The 20,482-nt window shown below is 35.6% G+C and overlaps 1 protein-coding gene across 1 annotated transcript; it reads right to left on the reverse strand.

The window, feature by feature from the left end:
* Positions 1-191: 191 nt before the first annotated feature.
* On the reverse strand, positions 192-18,415 carry LOC18011432 (terpenoid synthase 28). Its single transcript, XM_024150670.1, is given in 10 exon segments — positions 192-484; positions 586-836; positions 968-1,060; positions 4,629-4,847; positions 4,932-5,095; positions 5,098-5,176; positions 11,627-11,758; positions 17,101-17,271; positions 18,023-18,060; positions 18,173-18,415. Coding segments are annotated over 10 exon segments (1,683 nt in total).
* Between the last annotated feature and the right edge of the window lie 2,067 nt (positions 18,416-20,482).

Here is a 20,482-nt window from a genome sequence, read left to right on the forward strand (position 1 = left end):
CCAAATAAGAAAACAAAGTGGAGAATTTTCACATTATTTGTTCAAACACAAAGTACGGAAAGATCAAATAAACATTTGATGAACCTTTTGATTGGGCTTGCAAATCCTTATTGATTGTCTTCTAAAGCCCATAGTATTAGGCCCACCAAATTGATCCTCACTTTGATAGTCATTAAAACCAAAGTCCTCTATCAAATTAGATCACCAAACATGGACGTGATATGGCTCTTGAGATGTTTACCGGGGCGGGTAAATCCATCGTCCTTGTCGTAGGAAACATTAATCGCACGTAAAGTGTCGTGGAATAGCTTAAGAACCTCGTGTGGCACATTGATTGGCTTCAAAAACTCCTCATTCATCAACTTATCACCATCTGCAACCATTTGACGAAGCCCTCGAAAGGCTTCTTCTTCAGTAACTCCATATTGCTTCTTATAACAGTTGACCGAGTTCGTGACATATCCTCTGCTCATGTCATCCTGATCATGCAACGTACGTGTTAAGTTTGATGATCACCAAACAACAACGTATGTATGAAAAAATCAAATAAATAGTGGGAAAACTTATTAAACGTACCTCATATATAGCCAAACATATCATTCACCACTCGTGCTTTTATAGTCATTGCTTTAGCTAGTTTCTCTCTAGATTTCAACCAATCATAAGCTTCTTTCTTGCAAATATTGTGATCCATAGCCATCAAAATACCTGCCAAGGTAAAATATACAGCGATCTCTACTCCAGCAACATCTAGGTACTCATCAATGCTTGGCAAGTAACCCGCTCTTGCCCATTTCGCGAGTTGAAGGTTGGCTCTCACCAAATTTTTGCACTGTACTATTACAAATACAATTACTATCTTTTCCAAAAAAATCATTTAGTATCTGGTTATTATATAGTTTCATTGCTCACGTATTCAATTGTAGCTTCCAAGCTGTAAGATCCTCCTGATTCTGACTGCAATTGTCTTCCAAACTCTTGGAATGTATCAATTATAAATTTAGCCACATGTTTCAAATAATCTGGTAGTCCATCCATGGCATCATCATCGATATCCCACCTACATTAACAATATGTATATTTATTTTTTTCCCGGTATTTTGTTTATGTAAAATATCTTTTTATTTTCGACCCAAAAAGAAAATCTCTTTTTTTTTTCTAGAAACCAAATCTTTTTGATGTGGTAAGACAGAATTACACATTTCTTATATATCAATAATAGATTTAGGCTTCATTTTTATAAAGTACATTTTGCAGATAAGTTTTAAATTATTATGCAAATAATGTAATTTTTTTTATGAAAATAGGTAATGGAGCCTAAATTTATTTAAACTAACAAAATAGTTTATTTAACCAAATTGATATATTTTTCAATTTTTATAGATTCGGACTGTTTATAAATTAGAGTTTTATGAAATTAAATCGTCTGAATCGAAATTTTATTTATAAGTTTACCAGCAATTAAAACTTTATGTTTGTGTCCTAAAAGGATTCTAACATTTAGAATTTCGGAAACTCAATAACTTTTTTATCACGATGCAACTAATCTAAATAATATTTTAATTATTCCGGAGATGTTCTATGACTTACGAATGAATAGAGGAAAGTTTATGGCCATCAAAATAGAGACTTAAAATCTAGAGCTATATTGAATGATCTATTTTAAAGGCAGTTTTATCAAGAACATAATTTAGGGATAATTGGATATCTTGGACAACGCTGAATATGAAAACAGTCTCATATAAAGTTTTTTTTTTTAAATAAGTTTTAATTCATGGTCAACCTAAAGAACTTATTCATCTGCAGAAAGGAGTCGACCTATGTACTTTAATAATATATAACTAGGTAGAGTGAGATATCAATATTTTTTTAAAATATTCAAATTTAAAATAAAAATATAGACAATAAAAATTTAAAATTCAGAAACAAATATATTACATTGGTGTAAACTATTGATATATAGAAATAAAAACTATTTTCATAACAGTATAGAAATAAAATTGTAATATATAATGTTATATAGTGCATTTTGCTATTAGAATAATTAATTAATAATAACAATGATGAAAAAAAATTACGTATGAATAAGATATATTAGAGTTTAAGATTCTATGGTTATTGGTTGTGGATTTTTACATTCTTAATAGATTTCACTATTATTCGTAAAAAGATTATAACATTTTAAAAATACATTGTTATTGGTTTGATGATTATTATACTCTAATCAAAATTAATTGCTATTCAAAAAGTTTGTATTTTAATGATTCTATAATTCTATTAAAATATAGTGTTATTGGGATAAAGATTCTGTATAATTTAACTCATAAATCATGATTTTCAGAATATTGTATAAATCCCTTGGATTCTCAAAATCTGTCATAGTAATAATATTTTGTAAATTGTTTAAATCCCCAAAACTCTTGCAAATTTTACAAATCCAATAAAAACTCTTGAAGATTTGACTAAGCTCATGACTTTTAAAATTAACCAAAATCTTTATAAATCCAACTCCTAATAACCCTCTCTTAGCATAAATAATAGGAATGGTAAAACTAAATAAAACAAATAACTAACTTTTGAGTCGATTACAACTCTCGATTGTTAGACAAACAACAAATTGGTATTGTTTTGAAAGTCTTATAATATTTACCTTTAGTTTTCAAATATTCTTCAAAAGTTTTAAATAAGAGATTGAGTTGGAAACAAAAGAATTATGAGAAACAAAGATTATAATTAGGTCAAAAATGCTATTTAAAAAAATGATGAGTAATATGTTATGGAAAAAAATTTCTTATATAGAGGCTGATCATAGGGATTTTAAATTATGTTATATAGATTTTCAAAAAATTAATTTTTAAAATAATCAATAATAAACAGAAATAAATGCAAAACATGTTTGATAACTATATTAGGTAACAACCAATTTTTATCTGAATACTTTGTAACTGATGTTTTTGCAAATATAGGATTTTTATGTTTATCTTTAATAGTTTATTAAAATGGTTAAATTACAATGATTTTTATGAAAGTATAAAAATCAGATAATAATCGATAGAACTATTGAATGCATAGTTTTAGTTAAATATTTTTCACTCATAAACAAATATTTTTGTGTCATGCGCCGCGTGAAGTATCTATAAAATATTTTATGAAACATGATTTAAGTTATTGAAAATAGCAATAATTTAATTGATTTTATATGTATGTTAATAGTATTATGATGAGTAATAATATTATTTTATATTAGTATTATAATTAAAAATATATTATGATTATACGATTTTATTATAGTATTTCCTATTTTTTTAATATGAATGTAACTGTATAGTTAATAGTTTAACTGAAAAATTGATATATCTTATTAGATAAATATTTTAGTGAATTATTTTGTTTTGATTTTTTCAAAATTCTAATTATCGCATATACATAAAATATAAACTTATTATATGTTTGATATGATAATTAATTCAAAAAAGAAAAGTAAACAAAGAGAATATAATTTATATTATATAATTAAATAAGGATTGAATATAAATAATTAATATGATATAATTAAATCTCAAATCTTTTTCATTCTATTTAATCGGATAATAAATATGTTTAAAAAATTATTTACTAATTTTTGTGTGTCTAATTAAGGAAAGAACGATCATTTTTTTAATAATTACTTTTAATGATTAGTTTAATAAGATATATTTGATTTTTTAACCAAATTAATATAGATGACATTGATTGTAATTATTCTAATAACAAAAGTTTTTTTTCAAAAAAATCCTTTAACTCTCTGGAGATGACACCTAGCATATCACAATTGTAAATCACAACATAAAGATCTTTTTTAATGTGTCCTTGTAAAATAATAATAAAAGATATATAGATAGTGTGGGTCTGTTCGTTTGCTTGTCGCAGGAGGCTGCGACTGCGGCTTGCGTCCGATTGTTGTTCGTTACTCTGACGCAGCTTCCTGCGGCCAGACGCGGCGTCCAAACGCTGCGTTCCGCGTCTTTAATTTTTGGACGCTGATCAAATCCAGCGTTGCGACAAAAGACGCGGCGTTTAAAACTGTAAATTACAAAACTAACCCTATAACAATTTGTTAATTACAAAAAACATTTACCCTAAAAAAAGTGTCGATTTTTCTCTCTGCACCGAAACTCTTCTTCCCCATTCATCTTCTCCATCAGCTGAGCTTAAAAGTTTAATGGATCGGGAGCAGAAGCGGCTTTAAACCCACCTTCCAAACTCCATCAATCCTCTTCTCTCTTCCCAGATCGAATCTGTAAATATAAAACTTCACTTTTTTTCAATTTTCGTTATTTCCTTCTCCAATCTGTTACTTAATGGGTCTGTGTGTGTTTGTGTTTGGTACCATATTAGAGTGTTCAAGGGTCTAAGGCTGTTTTTGCATTTGATTATTCTTTCTCTTTGCTGTGACCTGATTAGTGAGCTCGCATTTAAGCTTTCTTTCTCCTTGCAACAATGGTAGATATTGTGCTGCATCATTCAGCGACCAGACGCGCAGCTGACAAACGAACAACAATCATCTGCGTCTGGTCGCAGTGTCTAGCCGCAGGTCGCAGCCGCGGCCACAGGCGGCTGACAAACGAACAGGGCCTGTATTAGTGTACCTTTCCATGGCATTGGCGAGGCTTTCGACCTCACGAAGAGAAGCATATCTGTCACACGTATCATCTAGAATGATTTGAATCGTGTACAACTTAGTCAGCATTATCCTCACACGTGAGTGTTTTGGCTCGGTGTAAGCCAGTGTAGCCAGGTTCAATTCCACAAATCTGTCTCTGTAGTAAGGTGGCAACTTAGAATCAAAGTCCTGTTCCTTGTACCATCTTGCAACCAAAAAATAGAATTATGTCAAGCTCCTAAAGGTAGATGTACTAGTACGTATATTATAGAGAAGAATAATTACATACTTTGAAAGCATTTTGAGTTCTTGAAGGTAATGTAGCTGTACGAAGTTGAAGTTAAGTTTGGCAAACTTTAGTACCGTCTTGTTGCAATCTTCTTCTTCTTCGTAGAACGAGATATATTCCTTTGCGACTAATATCTGCATGTTTTGATGCTGCGGTAGACTCAAAGGCTCAAAGCATATCGTATACGCCTTGAGAGATTAGGTGTGCATGTTCCACTTGCAGCTAACGAGTCCAAGTAACTCAATGTGAAGCTCAAGGCTTAATATGATTCTCCCTGAAATCGACACTCACTAAACTGGATCAAAAGGGGATAGCCTTGCACACAAACGAATTGTATCAAGGTTTGTGGGTTTAGATAAGACTCCAAGGGTTGCGAAAGACCCTTGATGAATGGTTTCCGAATCAACTAAGGATATTACACACCAAAGATGAATCGAAAGGCCTTGAAGGATATTACACACCAACAAGAGGGTTTGATCTTACATAGAAAAGATTTTGATTAAAAGATAAGATAGTCTCAAAAGAGAGTTTACAGGCGAATATAAAGAGAAGCACATATGAGTCTACAAAGCATTAAAGTGTCTAGGAACTAGTTCTTTGAAAGCTGGCCGAGTTTGAATTCGAACTCTTCTTCACACGCTCCTCTTCTTCTTCTTTGGACTCGGCTGATGGGCTTAGATGTGAGGTGATCCAAACTATGCCTCATTAAAAACCTATCTCAAAAAAACCCGTTGGGACAAAACTTGAGATAGGGAAAAAGAGTACATAGTTGGATCACAAGCCCATTAGCCTTCTCGGACTTGGATCACAACTAGTGTAGTTGTGCCCATCTCTTTTCCCTTTTGTTCCACAAGCGTTCCATGCTTAAGTATTTCCCCAACAGCTTCCTTGAGCCTCTTAGCCTTTGCTCGGGTCATGGGACCTTTTGTAATGAGCAAAGGGTCTTCTTGTTCCATTTCCTGAACCTTGTCTTTGCTCCTTAGCTCCATCATCCCCCTCTTGTCTTCTTGTTCCATTTCCTGAACCTTGTCTTAGCTCCTTTAGCCTCCATCATCCCCCTTCTTCTTGAAAAGGATTTGTCCTCAATCTGGATCATCTGCAATAAGGAATCAAGTCAGAAATATTGAAAGAAGAACTTATCTTGTACTTACCTTGTAGATCAAGTTGATAAGCGTTATCATTGATCTTTCTAACTATCTCAAAGGGTCCATCCACTCTCGGCATCAGCTTAGACTTTCTTTCTGCTGGAAATCTCTCCTTCCTTAGGTGCACCCAAACGAGATCTCCCTCTTCAAAGGTAAGCTTGCGTCGGCTTTTGTTAGTGTGCTTGACATATTGCTTTGTTTTCTCCTCTATGTTAGCTCTGGCTTTCTCGTGGATCTGTTTAACAAGCTCTGCTCTTTTCTTTCCATCTAAGCTAATTCTTTCACTCAAAAGAAGAGAGGTTAGATCCAAAGGCGACAAAGGATTAAATCCATAAACAATATCAAAAGGCGAGAATTTAGTAGCTGAATGCACTGAATGGTTATATGCGAATTCTACATGAGGCAAACAGTCTTCCCATGCCTTAAGATTCTTTTTAATCAATGCTCGCAACAATGTAGACAATGTTCTATTCACTACTTCAGTTTGTCCATCAGTCTGTGGGTGACAAGTAGTGGAAAACAAGAGCTTTGTACCTAGCTTAGACCATAAAGTTTTCCAAAAGTAGCTTAAGAACTTGGTATCTCGATCAGATACTATGGTCCTAGGCATGCCATGTATTCGAACAATGTCCCTAAAGAACAGATTAGCTACATGCGATGCATCATCAGTCTTGTTACATGCAATAAAATGCGCCATTTTAGAGAACCTATCAACTACAACAAAGATCGAATCCTTTCCAGTCCTAGTTCTAGGCAATCCAAGCACGAAATCCATTGATATATCAGTCCAAGGATGATAAGGAATAGGTAAAGGTGTATACAAACCGTTGGACTGAACCTTAGCTTTAGCTTGCTTACAGGTCGCACATCTTGAGCAAACTCGCTCAACGTCCCTCTTCATGTGAGGCCAGTAAAAATGATCTTGTAATACTTTCAAGGTTTTGGCTATACCAAAATGACCCATGAGTCCTCCTCCATGAGCTTCCCTGACTAACAAGTCTCGAATAGAACAGTTAGGGATACACAAACGATTATGAAAGAAAAGAAATCCCTCTTGTCTATGATAATAACCCGAAGCAAACTTAGCTCAAGACTCATAAACGTTTTGAAAATCCGAATCAGATGAGTACAGAAGTTTAAGTTGTTCAAAACCAAGAAGTTTAGCATCAAGAGTGGAGAGTAGAGTGTACCTTCGAGACAATGCATCGGCAACTACATTGTCCTTACCTTTCTTGTATTTGATGACATAGGGAAATGTCTCAATGAACTCAACCCACCTCGCATGTCTCTTGTTAAGCTTTTGCTGTCCTTTAAGATGCTTGAGGGATTCATGATCGGTATGGATTACAAACTCCTTGGGCCACAAGTAATGTTGCCATGTTTGTAAAGCCCTGACCAAAGCGTATAGTTCTTTGTCGTAGGTTGGGTAATTGAGAGTGGCTCCTCCAAGCTTCTCACTAAAGAAAGCAATCGGTCTCTTGTCCTGCATCAGCACAGCTCCAATTCCAATACCTGAAGCATCACATTCTATTTCAAAAGTTTTAAGGAAATCAGGTAAAGATAATAGAGGGGCATTAGTAAGCTTATGCTTCAAAGCTTCGAACGCGGCTTCTTGAGCTTCTCCCCATTGGAATCCCACATCTTTTTTGATAACTTCTGTGAGAGGGGCAGCTATAGTGCTGAAATCTCTGACGAATCTCCTATAGAACCCGGCTAGGCCATGGAAACTCCTAACTTCACCGACAGTCTTAGGGGTTGGCCAGTCTTTGATGGCCTTGATTTTTTCTTCATCCAGCTTAACGCCATCTGCACTTACAACAAAACCTAAAAAGACAAGGTTATCTGTTCCAAAGGTGCATTTCTTTAAATTGGCATACAGTTTTTCCTTTCTCAGCTCATCTAGAACGGCTCTTAAATGCATTACATGCTCATCTAGATTCTTGCTATAGACAAGTATATCATCGAAATAGACAACTACAAAGACCCCTATGAATGCTCTAAGGACATGATTCATAAACCTCATGAATGTACTAGGTGCATTAGTTAATCCAAATGGCATAACAAGCCATTCATATAAGCCATGTTTAGTCTTAAATGCAGTTTTCCACTCATCTCCTTCTTTCATTCTAATTTGATGGTATCCACTTTTAAGATCAATTTTAGAGAATATGTTAGACCCATGCAACTCATCTAACATATCATCGAGTCTAGGGATAGGGTGGCGATACTTTACAGTGATATTATTGATGGCTCTGCAATCTACGCACATTCGCCAGCTCCCATCCTTCTTAGGCACAAGCAGAACCGGTACTGCACAAGGACTCATGCTTTCTCTTATGTGTCCTTTCTCCATTAGTTCATCGACTTGTCTTTGTAACTCTTTCGTCTCAACCGGATTGGTTCTATAAGCAGGGCGATTAGGCAATGAAGCGCCAGGCATGAAATCAATCTGATGTTCAATGCCTCTAAAAGGAGGTAACTCTTTAGGATTATCTTCAGGGAAGACATCATTGTATTCCTGCAAAAGAGTTTGAATTTTACTCGGAAAAACCGGTGTGAGATTAGTCATATTGGTGAGAGCCTCCTTAAACACAAATAAAAGAACCGGTTGGTTAGAACTAAGAGATCTTTTGACATCACCAGCCCTCAGGTAGAAGTTAGATGCTTTAGTAGGCGGCTTTGTCTTTTGCTTTAGCTGCATTTGATCCTGGTATACTTCTTGTGGTGTCAAAGGTATGAGGGTAGTCTTCCTGCCTTTAAAAACAAAGGAATATTTGTTAGTAAACCCATCGTGAACAACCTTTCGATCCGATTGCCATGGCCGGCCTAGAAGTATGTGTCCTGCATCCATGGGCAACACATCGCACTGTATCTCGTCTTTATATCCTCCAATAGTAATAGGGACCATGCCACGGCTGTTGACCTTTAATTCCCCATCATTATTCAACCAGTTGAGCTTATAGGGTCGGGGGTGCTTCTCGGTGGCTAGGTTGAGCTTTTGAACCATCTCTTGACTTGCTACGTTGGTGCAGCTACCTCCATCTATGATGAGACTACAAACTTTCCCTTGTACAAGGCACTGGCTATGAAACAAATTCTCTCTCTGCTCCTCTTCCATAGCTTTGGCTTGCACGCTTAAAGACCTCCTTGATACAAGTAAGGATCCTTGAGCAGGAAGCTCTTCATGTTCAGAATGAGACTCGGCTTCAGACTCAGCTGTTGATTCCCATTCGCCATCGTCCTTGAGTATCATGATTTTCTTATTTGAACACTCGTTTGCGTAATGCCCTCTTCCAAGACACTTGAAACACTTAACGTCTCTGGTTCTTGTTGACCCCATAGCTTTGTTTTGGTTATCTGATACCGAAGTGAATGACTTAGGTTCCTCTTTAGAGACACCAGCTGGCTTCTCTTCTTTTGATACTGAGCTCGGCTTCTCCTCACTAGAATATCTTGGTTTAGTAGGCATTCCCCCAGTTCTATAAACGGTTTTGGTGTTTCTCCTCTTGAGCTGTTGTTCTATGAGGATGGCCTTGTGCAACATATCTTCTAATTCCTCATATTGCTGCATCTCAAGTTTGTCTTGAATCTCTCTGTTCAATCCTCCTAAGAAACGAGACATAGTGGCTTCAGCATCTTCTCGAATATCAGCTCGTAGCATCAAGGTCTCCATGTCTTGATAGTAATCTTCAACAGATCGGTTGCCTTGTGTGAGCCGTCTAAGTCTTCGGTGCAATTCTCTATGGTAGTGACTTGGCACAAACCTTTTTCTCATGAGAGATTTCATCTCCTCCCAAGTATCAATAGGAAATTGCTGATTTCTTCTTCTAGTCGTAACAACCTGATCCCACCAACAAAGAGCATAATCGTAGAACTCGGTAGTGGCTATCTTTACTCGATTAATCCCGGCGAATTGTTGGCAATTGAACAACAATTCGATCTTCTTTTCCCACTCTAAGTAGGCATCAGGGTCGTTTTTGCCGTGAAAAGGAGGGATTCTGAGTTTAACTCCTCCAAAACCCTCTTGAACTCGTTCTTCCTTGTGTCGCCTATGCCTTCTTCGACTGTCTCTTGAGGAACTACTAAGAAGACCGTAATAATCTGTGGCCGCATCATCTCTGAGAGGTCTAGTCGGCTCCAAAACTTCCTCAGGTTCTTTCCCTAGATCTCTTCTCTTATCTTTGCTAGCCTTTGGTTTGGTCTGCTCTTGAATCTCCTGTCGAAACTCCTCGAGGCTCACGGTCACAAGCTTCTTAACTTCGGCTAACATTGCCTCCATGTATAGTTTGTTAACATCATTAGCACTGGACTCTTCTTGTTGATCACTCATTGTTCCTGAAACAAGGATAACACGAAATCACTAGCAACAATTCTCTGATCATTTTACAAAACAAAAGTGACTATTCGTGTTCTACAAGAAATCATGATCGATAGATTGAATTCGAAAAGTCAGATTTGCAAAACACGGATCCGAGCCTAGAAGTTAAAAGGCCACTTAGATCTATCCGATTTGATAACAACTTAATCTCCGAAATTTGATCTCGCCTAATAAATCTAGGTTAATTCGATGCAGTGGAACACAAGTAACAGATTCGATTAATCGGTGACGATGATCAAACTTGGTAAAACACAAAGACAATCGAAAAACAACAAGGAAAAATACAACCTGATGTTTTCGACGATCCAGCAGTTTGAGTGCTTGCTCTGATACCACTTAATATGATTCTCCCTGAAATCGACACTCACTAAACTGGATCAAAAGGGGATAGCCTTGCACACAAACGAATTGTATCAAGGTTTGTGGGTTTAGATAAGACTCCAAGGGTTGCGAAAGACCCTTGATGAATGGTTTCCGAATCAACTAAGGATATTACACACCAAAGATGAATCGAAAGGCCTTGAAGGATATTACACACCAACAAGAGGGTTTGATCTTACTTAGAAAAGATTTTGATTAAAAGATAAGATAGTCTCAAAAGAGAGTTTACAGGCGAATATAAAGAGAAGCACATATGAGTCTACAAAGCATTAAAGTGTCTAGGAACTAGTTCTTTGAAAGCTGGCCGAGTTTGAATTCGAACTCTTCTTCACACGCTCCTCTTCTTCTTCTTTGGACTCGGCTGATTGGCTTAGATGTGAGGTGATCCAAACTATGCCTCATTAAAAACCTATCTCAAGAAAACCCATTGGGACAAAACTTGAGATAGGGAAAAAGAGTACATATTTGGATCACAAGCCCATTAGCCTTCTCGGACTTGGATCACAACTAGTGTAGTTGTGCCCATCTCTTTTCCCTTTTGTTCCACAAGCGTTCCATGCTTAAGTATTTCCCCAACAGCTTCCTTGAGCCTCTTAGCCTTTGCTCGGGTCATGGGACCTTTTGTAATGAGCAAAGGGTCTTCTTGTTCCATTTCCTGAACCTTGTCTTTGCTCCTTAGCTCCTTAGCTCCTTGCGATTCTCCATCTGGTTCCCACTCATTATTGATGCTATCCAAGATCATATCAGGTGTGCATGTTCCACTTGCAGCTAACGAGTCCAAGTAACTCAATGTGAAGCTCAAGGCTTCATCTAATATATAATCTGTTGTCGTCCCAATGTGAGCAGTTTCATACAAGCTCAGGATACCCTTACCATCTCCGGCAAGACATTCCTTAAATTCTCCATTGTCCCCTTTGAATATCCTAAAAACATCTATTGACCAACAAGAATAACCTTTTGTTACATACATACGATCATCAAAAAACTTGTACCAGTTTTTTTCGATCTAGACCACATTTTGTTGATCTTATGCATGCGTATTTGGCTTTCATATTTTGGAATTTCTGCTGAAAAACTATCTCTATTAGTTTTGTAAAGAGAAATGCTATTTCGTACGAACGTCGATCATGATCACAAGCAGGACTCTCTCATGTTATTAAACATGTTTTTGATGCGTTAATACTTTTTAAAAAATAATTACAGGACACATGTTTCATGTTTGAGTAAGTGGGATATCACTTGCACCCACTTATAGCTAAGTCATTTGATTATTTTAGCTAAATTGTTTTTTCAAATTCCCCAAAGCAATTAAACCTGTCATTCCATTGCCTATGTTTTTTACTCCATTTTGTTTTGTATCAATAAATTATTATTGTTTTCCTTTGTCACCAAATAAATATATTTTCTAGATCCGGTCATTGTATACTAGCTAGTTGCATATGCTAAAAGACGGGTCTAATCACAAAGCAAGCCAGAGAATCCTTACCAGAAGAAATGTTGTGACTATATGTCCTGTGTTGGATAATTACAAACTTGAAGACCAAGTTATCTCTTCTAGAAAGTGCTAAAGAGATAATGACAGGATTTATAGATAAGATTTAGATATATTTTATATGTTTAGATAAGGTTTATATTTCCTATTCCATATAGTTTAAGGAGTTAGCTTATACTATATATATGAGTCTTAAGGAGAGATGTTCCTTATGACTTAGACAATTTGGTTTAGTTTTGAGAGAGTTTCTAAATCAATAAGAAAAGCAGTTCTTAAATCTGAGTCTTTTAACTTTGAATTGGTATCAGAGCTTGAGTTTAAGCTAAGAAGAAATCAATTAACAAGTGCAAAACAATGGGAGACGAAATCGTGCAAGCACAAACAAGAGCAAAAGACATAGGATCATCAGCGATCCAATGTCCAATGTTAACTTCGACCAACCACACAGTTTGGTCAATCCGAATGAAAGTTATGCTCAGGGTATACGAAGTTTGGGACACCATAGATCCTGGATCAGACGATGCAAAGAAGAACGATATAGCAATCGCCTTGCTGTTCCAATCAATACCCGAGAGCTTAATCCTGCAACTGAAGGAGCCGACGACGTCAAAAGCAGTCTGGGATGGCATCAAGTCACGACATCTTGGAGCTGATCGTGTAAGAGAGGCAAGACAACAGACTCTAATGGCCGAGTTCGATAAATTGAAGATGAATGACACAGATACAGTCGATGACTTCGCCGGAAAGATATCAGGGATAGCTTCAAAATCATCCTCTCTAGGGCAAACCATCGAAGAGTCTGTGTTAGTAAAGAAGTTTTTAAAGGGACTCCCAAGAAACAAATTCATTCATATAGTAGCTTCATTGGAACAGGTCCTAGAGCTAAATAAAACGAGCTTTGAGGACATAGTTGGGAGGCTTAAAGCTTATGAAGACCGCATTGGGGAGGACACTCAAACCGAAGATCAAGCGAAGCTAATGTGGGCTAATTCAGATCATAGTAACCGTGGAGGTTATGGAGGTTCTCGAGGTAAAAGCAGAGGTGGTGGAGGCAGAGGAAGAGGTCGAGGGAGATCAAATAGCCAAAACCAAGGAGGAGCACCTGGAGAATCGAATCAGAAACAAAAGAAGGACAGGTCGAAAGTCATCTGTTGGATATGTGACAAACCTGGCCACTTCGCATCAACTTGTCCAGAAAAGAAAAATAAAAACCAAGAAACAAACCTCAACGAAACAGAGGAAGGAGAAGCACTCTATGTACACGAAGTGGTATTCCTAAACGAGGACAAAGTGATGCCGAAGACCTATGATACCAACAAGTGCGATGCAAGTATGTGGTATCTTGATAATGGTGCGAGCAACCATACGACAGGGAATGAGAAATTTTTCTCAAGTCTGAATGAAAACATCAAGGGGAAGGTTAAGTTCGGAGATGGTTCGTATGTTGATATAGAAGGAAAAGGAACGATTGTTTTTGTGGGCAAGACAGGAGAAAGAAAGGCACTCAAAGACATATACTATATTCCTAACCTTAAGCACAATATATTGAGCCTTGGACAAGCAACAGAAAACGGTTGCGAAGTTCACATGAAAGGAGACGCTTTGACATTGAATGATCCTCACGGAAGACTGCTGGTGAAGGTCACAAGGTCACAAAACCGTCTCTACAAAACACCAATGGAGATCAGTTACCCTAAATGTTTTCATATCGAAGGTGATGATAATACATGGACTTGGCATTCACGTCTTGGACATGTAAACTTCGGAGTAATGAAGAACATGGTTGATAAGGAGATGGTTTTAGGAATGCCACAAGTTCTACAGGAGAAGAGCATCTGTGAGACTTGTCTAAAAGGAAAGCAAACAAGAAAACCATTCCCAAAACAAGCAAAGTTCCGAGCCACACAAGTTTTAGAGCTGGTACATGGAGACTTGTGTGGACCGATATCACCACCAACACCAGCAAATAATCGGTATGTCTTTGTCTTAATAGACGACTTCTCAAGATACATGTGGACACTGCTGCTAAAAGAGAAGAGTGAGGCATTCGATCGGTTCAAAAGGTTCAAAGAGATAGCTGAAAAACAGAGTGGATCAACTATCAAGACCTTTCGCACCGATAGAGGAGGAGAGTTTACCTCAGCTGAGTTCAAGACATTCTGTGAAGAGAATGGAATATCGAGACAGCTAACTGCTCCATACACACCACAACAAAATGGTGTTGTGGAGAGAAGGAATCGAACATTAATGGAGATGACCAGAAGTCTTCTTATGGCGATGAAGATTCCGAATTCTCTATGGGGGGAGGCTGTACGTCATGCAACCTACCTCATTAACCGAATTCCAACAAAGGCGTTGAAGCATCAAACCCCTTATGAGAGCTTCATGAACAAGAAACCAAGCATAGAACACTTGAGGGTTTTTGGTTGTGTCGCTTATGCAAAAGTCACTGGACCATATCTGAAGAAACTAGATGAAAGATCAAAGAGTGTGGTACATCTTGGAACAGAACCGGGTTCCAAAGCCTACAGACTCTATGATCCAAAAGCTAGAAGAGTAATGGTGAGCAGGGACGTGGTTTTTGATGAGAAAAAACCTTGGGAATGGACAACTTCAACACAAGAAACAGAAGGAGAACCGGGGATGCTAAAGCTACCATACGCTGATCATATAGAGGAAGAAGCAGAAGAGGATCATGATCAAAACATTGATCAAGATCAGGAACCGATTGATCAAAACGTGGTAGAAGAAGCAAACACGGAACAAGGACTAAATCAAGAAGAACAGCCTCAGCAACTAACTACAAGATCTGGCCGAGTAGTGAAGAAACCAGGGTACTTAGAAGATTTTGTAATGTTTGCAGAACAAGAAAGTGAGAGATTACTTCTAACAGTAGATGGAGAACCGGAAAACTTTCTTGAGGCAAAACACTTACAAGATTGGATTGATGCTATGAAGGCTGAACTGGATTTTCAATCACAAGGAATAAAACATGGGAGCTAGTTACAAGACCAAAGGGGATCAAACCTATTGGACTGAAGTGGATTTACAAGATTAAGAGGAATGCAGATGGATCAGTGAACAAGTATAAAGCCAGACTCGTGGCAAACGGGTATGTGCAACAACAAGGTATAGACTTCGAAGAAGTCTTTGCCCCTGTGGCAAGGATCAAAACTATACGACTCCTGATTGCTCTAGCCGCAACAAAAGGATGGGAGATACATCACTTGGACGTCAAAACAGCTTTCCTAAATGGTGATCTACTTGAAACGGTCTATGTAAGTCAACCTGAGGGCTTTGTAAAGAAAGGACAAGAGGATCGAGTATATAAACTTCACAAAGCTTTGTATGGTCTGCGACAAGCTCCTAGAGCTTGGAACATCAAGCTAGATCAAGTTCTTAAGACAATGAACTTTAAAAAATGTCTAAAGGAGCCATCGGTGTATCTCAAGAAAAACAGGAGGACACTTTGATTGTGGCTATCTATGTGGATGATCTTTTTGTGACAGGAACTTCACAAAAGATCATAAAACAGTTTAAAGATGATATGTCAAACAGGTTTGAGATGTCAGATCTTGGAAAATTGACATATTATCTCGGTATTGAAGTGTTTCAAGGAGCAGATGGTATCAAGATTAAACAAGAAGGCTATGCTCAGGGAATTCTAATCGATACTCAGATGGAAACATGCAACCTATCCCATATACCAATGGAAGCGAACTTAAAGATCTCTAAAGCAGAAAGTGAAGAAGAGATTGATGCCACTCGGTATAGGAGGACAATAGGTTGTTTGAGGTATCTTCTTCATACAAGACCTGACATGGCATATGCAGTAGGAGTTTTAAGTCGCTATATGCAGAGTCCAAGAGTAAGTCATGGACAAGCCATTAAGCGCATACTAAGGTATGTAAAGGGAACTACAAATCTCGGCCTACACTTCAGAAGAGATGGATCAAGCAAAGTCATAGGATATAGTGACAGCAGTCACAATATCGATGTTGATGATGGAAGAAGCACAGGCGGGCATGTATTCTATCTAGGCTCATCTCCGATTACTTGGACATCTCAGAAGTTATCTACAGTTGCTTTATCTTCATGTGAAGCAGAGTTCATGGCAGGCACAGAGGCGGCAAAACAAGCCATATGGATTCAAGAATTGTTGAAAGAAGTTCTAAGTATTGACAATGGAAAAGTTATACTTAGAATAGACAACAAATCGGCCATAGCATTAACCAAAAACCCTGTCTTTCATGGAAGAAGCAAACACATCCTCTCTAGGTACCATTTTATCAGAGAATGTGTGGAGAATGGTCAGATTGAGGTGGAGCATGTTCCAGGCGCAGAACAGAAGGCGGACATACTCACTAAGGCGTTGGCAAGACTGAAGTTCAAAGAGATGAGAAGCTTGCTTGGAGTTGAAGACATCATCTTACCCGAAATTCAAGTTGGAATTAAGGGGGAGAATGTTGGATAATTACAAACTTGAAGACCAAGTTATCTCTTCTAGAAGGTGCTAAAGAGATAATGACAGGATTTATAGATAAGATTTAGATATATTTTATATGTTTAGATAAGGTTTATATTTCCTATTCCATATAGTTTAAGGAGTTAGCTTATACTATATATATGAGTCTTAAGGAGAGATGTTCCTTATGACTTAGACAATTTGGTTTAATTTTGAGAGAGTTTCTAAATCAATAAGAAAAGCAGTTCTTAAATCTGAGTCTTTTAACTTTGATCCTGAAAACCCAGAAGATAATGGAAACAGTGTACAAATCATCTTCACCCGCGATCATCTCCTCTATGTTTGGGAAACCATCTTTTATACTCTCTCTGATCTCATCTTCGAAATGATACGTGACTCCAAGGCTCACAAGCAAATAGATAAAAATGATGTTCTTCTTGCTTAATTTACTTCCTATAAACATGTCCCTCACTTTTGGCCTTAGAGCATCTCCAAGAGATACCTTATAACTTCAATTATAAGGTTTTATGTCCTCCAAGAGATACCTTAAAACTTCAAATTTTGAGGTATTGAACAGTGACACCTTATATTTGAGGTATCACTGTTCAATACCTCAAATTTGAGGTGTCATCTTTTTTATTTGCATTTCAGTCCTTTCAGTTATATGCTTTAAAATTAATCATAATAACTTTTGTTTTTATCATTTCAACTCTCCTAATTTAATATTTTATTAATATTTCATTTTTATTTTTAGAAATAAATTATATATATACATATAAAATTTTAAAAGATAATTTAAAATAAAAATAATAATGACAAATAGTAATATAATACATAACATTAAAAAATAAATACATAATAACAATATTATATAAAGCAAATTTCATATAAACAAAAATAACACAAAAATAAACTTACATGAACATATAAATTTTGTTTGTAATTTATGATTTAGTTTGTGTATTTTATTATCATTAATATTTAATATTATATTAAAGTTGTATTAATTAATATTGCCTATAATATTTTTAATATGTATTTTTATAGTTATTTATCAAAGTTTTATGATATTAGTTAATTAATTATAAATAGTAAGGACTAAAGTGTAAAGTATAATATTTTTAAGGTATCATTTTAAGGTTTATCATTGGAGAGCATCACCTTCAAACCTCAAATATAAGATTTCTCACACCTTAAAAATACAGTGTCTCTTAGAGATGCTCTTAGTGCCTCTATCTCTCTCCTAGTCTCCCAAGCGCATCCATTTCCTTCAGAAAACGAAAAGAAACGTAAACATAAATTCATTATACATACCCTCTATATATATATATATATCTAATATATATATGTATGTAGAGAGAGCTAAAGAGAGAGACTTACTGAGAAGTCAACATGAGCGGAGAGGAATTTATGACGCCACTCAGAAGGGCCCAATTTTCTGAACTTGCGATTGTTTTCTTCATCTTCACAAGCCAGAGTAAGAGTAGTGGCTTTCAAAGGAACAAGATGTGCATGCTTACCGGGAAATGACGTCAACGGAAAGCGGGAGGGTTTGCATGCAGGAAATAAATTGGTCTGAGAACGAATAGAGAGTTGTGGACTAAAAGCTCTTATGGCTGCCATGTTTACCACTAATGGTTTCACCACCAAATTTATAGGCACATTGTGTCTGTCATATGAAAGCACATAAGCATATTTGATTTTGCTTTTGCTTTAGACCATGTTTATCGGTTAAACCCACAAGGGTTTTTAAAACATATTTTATATTAAAATTTTGAGAAAAAAAAGATAGAAATCGAAGAAAAAAGAGAAAGAGAGAGAAAATGAAGAGAATGAATGAGAGAGAAAAGCCAAAAAAACAGAGAGGATTTTTCCTGCTATTAACCAACCCCAATAAAAACAAGACATGTGACATTAAAATACGCCTATTAAAATCTCTAAATAAGAAACGTTTTCAACAAATATTGAGTTTTTTTTTTGGGTCAAAAACTTTTAAAAAATCTTTAAAAACTCCCGATAAACATGCTCTTAGTATATATATATATAATTTTTTTAAGGCTTGTTTTTCATCTGATTTTATTTTTAATTAATATGAATGCATGCATAAATTTTTTTTGTTTTTTAAATCAATTTTCTATTATAAATGATAAGAATAATTACATGAACAATTTTTTAACAAAGAATTTACTTGTTTACGAATTAAATTACACCACGACGACAATATCACCACACTCCTTCAATTTACCTTCATTATTTTGGATTCTCCAAAATTTCATATCCCTTAGAAACATCAGTAAATCAACTATGAGACCGAAGAGGCTTCTTCCACTATCCAAAATGTGGTTTGCAACAAATTTTGTTAATTGTTGTTTAGACCAGTTTGATTCATGATTTGATCAGAAGATTTTTAAAAGATTTGGAAGAACGATTAAGAAACTGAAAAGGTGTACAAATGATTATAGATAAGATGTCAACCGGCTTAACCTATTTATATAACCATTTTTACTGTAAATAAAATATTTTTTGGCTAATCTACAAAAACATATAGTCTTAAAAATCATAATTTTAATATTGTGAGTCAGTCAACAAACTCTTATGAATAAAATATATTTTTTCTTGTTTAACTTCTTATAAAATTAGTAAAAAAAATTTGGTATATATTCAAATAAACTATACTAAATTATAGTAAAAAATATTGTAAGATCTAATATATATATATATATATATATATTTCTTCCCTTTTTCTTTGAATATAAATAAATTGCTATTATATTAATATATATATAATATTTTTAATATACTAATAATTCAGAAATTAAATAATAATAACTTATTAATGGAAAATTTTTTTGCCAAATTAAATAATAAAATACTAATAACTGAATACTTTCCAAATTCTCTTCTATAATTTCAAAAGAAAATTATATTACTTTCTAATTTAATTATTTTTTCTAATTTGTAATAACACATTATGTAATATCTTACAGATCAAAGTTTATTTTATAATGTCTCACTAAAAAATAATATAGAGTATTCTGTGTAGCTGTGTAGCTGATAATATATCAATTTTTATTAAATAAAATAAATATAGAGAGTTAGTCTGAAAAAGCTAATAGCAAAATATCCTTTGTTAGTGGATCATTAGGAATCATGATTCACATCGCATTTTCTTAAACAAAAAAATGCTTTCTCATTTGTCAAAAATTTGACACATCTTTTTTTCTTTTTTTTTGAAAATATATTAAATTATATTTAAAAAAAGACTGTTTTCTTTACATGATTTTTTCGATTTAAAAAAGAGATGAAAGAAATATAGTCGCGAAAATCAAAAACAGAAAGCAGAGCTTGTTGGAATAGAGTATTTTCATTGCTTTAACTTCGAGAGCTGAACCATACTTCCAGACCGTCTTCGTAACTGTTGTCACCGACGGTATGAAGTGAGCTCAAGCGATTACGAACCATTTTGTCAAGACTGACAATTAGGCTTTGCAGAGGCACAGGGTTTTCGCCATGTCTTCTACAGTTACGTTCCCTCCAAATCCAGGTGATGGAGATTTGAAAAACATATCTAGCGAGAAACAGAATGGTATTGTCCAGAACATTTGATGAGAGAATTTCCAGAATATCCTCCCAGTTCCTTGTGTGCCTTACACCAAGCAGACCTCGAGCTAATCCATCCCAGAGTTGCTG

The sequence above is a fragment of the Eutrema salsugineum genome, unplaced genomic scaffold, assembly GCF_000478725.1.
Source record: "Eutrema salsugineum unplaced genomic scaffold, Eutsalg1_0 scaffold_7, whole genome shotgun sequence".
Lineage (NCBI taxonomy): Eukaryota > Viridiplantae > Streptophyta > Magnoliopsida > Brassicales > Brassicaceae > Eutrema > Eutrema salsugineum.